This window comes from Ipomoea triloba, chromosome 3 (assembly GCF_003576645.1).
Source record: "Ipomoea triloba cultivar NCNSP0323 chromosome 3, ASM357664v1".
NCBI lineage: Eukaryota > Viridiplantae > Streptophyta > Magnoliopsida > Solanales > Convolvulaceae > Ipomoea > Ipomoea triloba.
Window position 1 is genome coordinate 17,759,457 of NC_044918.1, and position 6,000 is coordinate 17,765,456.

A 6,000-nucleotide genomic window follows, 5' to 3' on the forward strand; every position below is an offset into this window, starting at 1 on the left:
GAGTTTAAAAAAGAGACACATTAATAGAAGGTATTTTTAAAATGAATAATGACATTCTTTTTCTAATTTTATCTCATAACGTTCATGACAATAAAATCATTTTGAATCATTGATACTATAAATTGATTGAACGCATCATGCGTTTAAGTTTTTTTTTTTTTAATATTTTATTAATTTATTAATTAATCAAATACTATTATTTAAAAAATCAATCACATATTACCAAATAAAGAGTTAAAAATTAAGACTCAAAATTTAAAAAAAAATAGAAAAAAGAAAAAAATAGAATTTAGCATAACTCTTATAATGATCACACACATATATAACGTCGCATATTATAGAAGGGCCAATATATATTAAAAAAACCAATATATATTTTCCCTTCTTTCAATACGGATGTACTATTATTTCTATATATAAAATGAGTAATTTATGGAACGGGTAAGTGTTATTTGGGACAAAATTTATTGTATTTTAATTTTAATTTCTAACCATTTATAACCAAAATTCAAATGATAATATCTTACTAACATGGTCAACCTTATTCCATTTTATATTCATATAACAACTTAACAAAAATATCTTCAATTTTCTGAGTTTTAAAAAGAGACACATTAATAGAAGGCATTTTAAAAATGAATAATAATATTATTTTTCTATGTCACCCCATCTTCCGTCTAAGGAATTTTAAAAATGATTAATAATATCCTCCTCCCAAATTTTCCCACCCAAACTTAGCGGCATTTTAGTAAAATTATTTATTTTATTCATTTATTATTTTATTAATTATTCATATATATATTTATTCATAAAATCAGTCAATTGCTAATAACATGCCAATTTCATTTATATTTATGATAATATGGTAATAGGCGAATAAAACTATTGATTTAATTACAAAAGGTAAATTGCATACAAAATAAGAATAATAATTAAAATAATAACACAAGTCAAAAACGGTGGATGCATGCATACTAGGCAAATAAAAAAGGCAAATAAATTGTTTTAATTATAAAATTAAATCAAATATTTATTATATTTTATTTTCTAACCAATTCTCAAATGGTAATAACCTACTAACACGAATTGTTTGCTTACATAATATTATTTTATTAAATTAATTTTTTCATTAAATCGTAACAAATATTAGCATATTAATGTCACTTATACACGGTAATAGCAGTAATGTACGTGCAATAAAAATTGGTAATATTTATATATACACGAAAATTGTCTTCAAAAAAAAGTATACACGAAGATCACGTCCATAAAGTCATCATTTATTAGTAGAAAATTAAATCAAGAATATGAGATATTATTGGAATTGAAAATTAAATCAAGAATATATTTAAAAGAAAATGAAATATTAGGAAAGACGAAATGAATATATTAATATTTCACTGGAAATATAGCATAACTTTCCCTACAAAAGAATTAGTAACCAACAAATGAAATATTAGGAAAAAATTATGAAGGAAAAATGAATGAAAATTAATAATTCTTTTAATAAAGGAAAAAGGAAATGAATATATTCAAAAGAAAATTAAAATATTAGGAAAAATTAAATGAATATATTAATATTTCATTGGAAATATAATCGGCAATTATATTATTATAATTATATGAATTAAATATTAATTAATTAATTAATTATATTAATTATTAATTATATTATTAAATACTACTCCATCAGGAACGCGCTCTTTTTAGTCGTAGAGTTAACCGAAACTCCTTCCGAAAACAGCTAACTTATCACATAATTAATATTTATTACTAGAAGGTTGATCAATCATCTCAACAACTTTAGATGTCGTGATCAAATTAATTAGTACACATGTGACATGAACACTGCAGAAGGTCGAACATATTTAATATATAATAATACGGAGTAATAATTTTTGTATATACGAATTGATATTCCGGTTAACGAAAAATAATTAATTTAGTGTAATTGACTAATAATAATTGTCTAATAATTATTATGTTAATTAAGCTAAATATTGGTCGTTCAATTTATTTTTATACTCCGTAGTAATTAAAGTTAAATTATTTCTCATTTTTCCATATTTATTTTTGTAATAATATAATTACTTAAGTTATACGGAGTATTAAATATCGATCTTTTTAAGATAATTGTAAATAAACAAGTCATATATTATTCAATTAATTGAGTGATACTTTTGCACTAATCTTATAATCAAATAAATGTACATGTTCAATATTAGATTTTTTTAAATAATTTTCTTTAATTTTATTATCTAAATAAATAAATAAAAATTTATCTGTGAATCGCACGGGTAATTGGACAATTATTTGCTCTAATTCAAGCAAATAAAACATCAAAAAACATAATCAATCCAACCAATTTCATCAATTGCGCTATATAATATTCGATGTTATAATTTATATAATTGTATATCGATCCAAATATTCTTAAAATATTATAACAAATTCATTCCGTGCAACGCACGGGCGAAAATACTAGTTTATATAACAATATTTGATTCCATTCGCCCAACAAGAAATACGAAAAGTGCACGAACTAAACGAGTTACTAAGAACTTTACAAGAAGCCAAGGACATTGTGGTCCAGTGGCATCAAACCCTTCTTTTTATACGGCAATACTGATTCTTGTGCTTCAATAGGTTGAGAAAGTAGTTATGAACAGATACTGCATTGTAATAGAGTCAGTAGTATTCAAAAAAAAAAAAGAACTTTACAAGAATAAATGATAGGATCAAAATAAGATCGGTCTGAACCACAATAAGATCGGTCCGAACCACAATAAGACTGGGCATGTTAAGTCCTTGTTAATTGTTATATGTGTGTGGGTGGCGGAATGAGATTGAAGGAGCATCAAATAATCATTCAATCCCATACCACTTTATAAGATAATAATAGCTAACATGAAAGTAGAATACAACTAACCTTTGCTTTTTTGTTTGTTTTATATCTCTTGGTTTTTTGTATGCAATTGATTACTGTTAAATAACAGCACACAACAGGAAAGCTTTTGTTTTAATTTTGGTTTTGTCAACGGGCTGTAACCTAAGCTAATTGTACGTGGATCATCACTAACCACACAAAGAAATAATAATTCCTCAGAAAGAAATTAAAGTAATAACATGCATTTGGTAAGCCCAAACACATGGTTTAGGTTGTAGGGAACCAATTAAGATTTGGATTTACCTTCATCAAAGATGACATATGGACAGGTGTCACTAACCCTTTTGCTCCATTTATCTCCCCTCGCCACACCGACCCCGGTGGGGTAGGGAACTTCAGACATAGGTGTTCCATGGATATGATGCTCCGGAGGTCCTCCAAGGCGGGTCGGTCGAGAATGATGTTGTGGGCACATTCGATCTTGACGACCACGAACTCGACTTCCCACCTCTTGACATGTGGCGCGATGCCTATCTCCACTTCAAGGTTAATGGAGCCCTCCGTCTCGATCGAGTCTCCTGTGAACCCGGACAGCGGGGTTCTTACCGGTGCCAACTGCTTCCTTGTCAAGCCGAGCTTAGTGAACGTGTCATAGTACATGACGTTCACGGAGCTCCCCGTGTCCACCAACACCTGGTGAACGATAGTGTTGTTGATGTCCAAGGAGATCACCAAGGCATCACGGTGGGGTAGAGGTCCATCTGGGAGGTCGTCTTCTATAAAGATGATAGGTTCCCTCCTCTGCTTCTTCTCTTGCGGTTGGCGGACGACCTCCCCTACGTAGAGGTTCCGAGCCCATTTCTTCCTTTCTGATTGTGTGTCTCCTCCTTCAAGACCACCAAAGATGACATGGATGACCTGTTTTTTTGGGGGGTGGGGCTCGTCCAACTCCTTCTCCTCCTCCTTAGTGAGTCGGTCGAGCTCCCTCTTGCGCGACCCGGAGGCGGGTGGCTCGGAACCACCCTTCTTTTTCCACACATTGGCCGGGCATCGGCCTTGCCCCGACCTTTTAACGTATTGACCGAGGTAGCCCCTCTGAATGAGCTCCTCGATCTGCCTCTTCAAAACCATGCACTCGTCCGTGTCATGTCCTTGCTGCCTGTGGAAACGGCAATATTTGTTGGGGTCCGCATTGGGTGACACCTTCATACATTCTTCTAGGTATGATACGATGCCCATGACCTCGGCGTGCTCTAGGATAGCACTCACCGGATGCGTTAAGGGAGTGAGGTAGCGCAACGGGGCCAGCCGCGGCCCCGTTAAGGGAGTGAGGTAGCGCAACGGGGCCAGCCGCGGCCCGGCCTGGCGTGGGGGCCTCGGCGCACGGCGTTCGTCTTGGGGTGCCTTGTCTCGCCGACCTCGCTCCTCCTCCTTCTTCTTTCTTGCCTTGTCTCGCCGACCTCGCTCCTCCTCCTTCTTCTTTCTTTCGGCCTCCTCCGCCTCCGCGAACCTCGCCTCACGGTCCAGCAACGCGGCGTATGTCTTGGGACGGTTTTGGACGAGGTCGCGGTGGAAAGGACCTGATCTGACGTTGCTGGTAAAGATCGGTATGGCTGCTTTCTTGTCGAAGTTTTCAACCGACCTCACCTCCTTCTTCCATCTGGTGAGGTAGTCGGTCAATGTCTCCGTACTCCCCTGTTCTAACTTGCACATACTGGCAAACTGCTTCTTCTTCGGTATGCTGCAGGCGTAGTACGACAAGAATTTCACCGAGAAATCCGCAAAGGTCGAGATGGATTTCTCGGGCAACGACGTGAACCAGTCTTGCGCTTGGCCGTCGAGGGTTGCGAAAAAACCCCGGCACATGACGGCGTCACTCGCACCTGTCATCATGATAGCGGCTCGATACTTGTGGAGGTGGGACCGGGGGTCGGCCGACCCCGTATAAGCCTTGATGGTTGGGAATCGGAAATCCCTCGGTAGCGGCTCCGCCATGACATCGTCGGTGAAGGGGGAGGTCAACACCTCCTGAGGCTCCGAGGACCCTTCTCGTGCTTCCAACTTACGTTGGAGCTCGTCCATCCGCCTACATAACTGCTCCATCTCACTGCTGTGGGAGCTCGAGGGTCGTCCACGAGTCTCCCCGGATTGCTCTATACGCGAGGCTTGCTCCCGCTGAGGTTGAGCGCGGGGCTCAAGGCTCGGGGCCCTTCGTGAAGCCGACCCCTCGGTGGGCGCCTCGATGGGAGATCCGAAGTCGAGGCGTTCGTGGATTGGGACCCGTGTGCCCAATCGTCCGAGAGCGGACTTGGTAGCCCGGACCAGGCGGGCTCCTCTTGTCTCGAGCTGTGCAAGCCTACCTCGAGGAGCCTCATCTCCTCCCCTCCTTGCTGAGGGCCGAGGTGAATTAACCTCCTCGCCAACGTGAGGTTCGGGTGTGTGAGGTCGGCAGGTGCTCGGACCCTCCTCCCGCCGTGACGGGCCGGGGGGGAGAGCCACGAGGTTGCCTTGAAGCCCATCCAAGATCTGCGTCAACACGGTGGTGGCTTGCCGGAGCGCGACCACCCCCTCCTGAAAGCCCGGGGCTGGAGGTGGAGGGGGCGGGGTCGGCCCGGCGTGACGGTTGTTGTTGAGGACGTCCCGGAGGTCGCCGGCCGACCTCACGGGCAGGGTTTGGTGACTCGCCGTCCCGTTAGGTTCACCGGCACGGGAGGGAGCGCGGTTACCCCGCGAGCCGTGGGAGTTACCGGAGTTGGATCCTGATCTTGTCATAGCTAGTGAATAGCACGCTCGAGCCTGTACGTCGAGCTCTCAATGAAAGCACCAATGATGGATTTAATTAACCCGGGTAGCCCGAATCAATAAACAATGATGGATTTAATTAACCCGGGTAGCCCGAATCAATAAACCCGAATGGATTTAATTAACCCGGGTAGCCCGAATCAATAAACCCGAATAGATTATAGGGGGTAGGGTAGCCCGAATCAATAAACCCGAATAGATTATAGGGGGTATGACAAGTATAGATCAAAGCGTACCTCGGAGGTACTTGTATATATTGAACGAATAACAAAGCTATTACAGGATTGGTAATAACAGGACAAAGATGTCGT

The 6,000-nt window shown here is 39.7% G+C and overlaps 1 protein-coding gene across 1 annotated transcript; it reads right to left on the reverse strand.

The window, feature by feature from the left end:
• Positions 1-3,154: 3,154 nt before the first annotated feature.
• On the reverse strand, positions 3,155-4,990 carry LOC116012997. The gene has a single exon (XM_031252662.1). The coding sequence runs from the start codon at positions 4,988-4,990 to the stop codon at positions 3,155-3,157; it is 1,836 nt and encodes a 611-aa protein (XP_031108522.1).
• Between the last annotated feature and the right edge of the window lie 1,010 nt (positions 4,991-6,000).

What these genes read in the sequence shown, in the direction of transcription:
- LOC116012997 (XM_031252662.1), bottom strand. Translation starts at nt 4,990, where the DNA reads ATGGAGCAGTTATGTAGGCGGATGGACGAGCTCCAACGTAAGTTGGAA.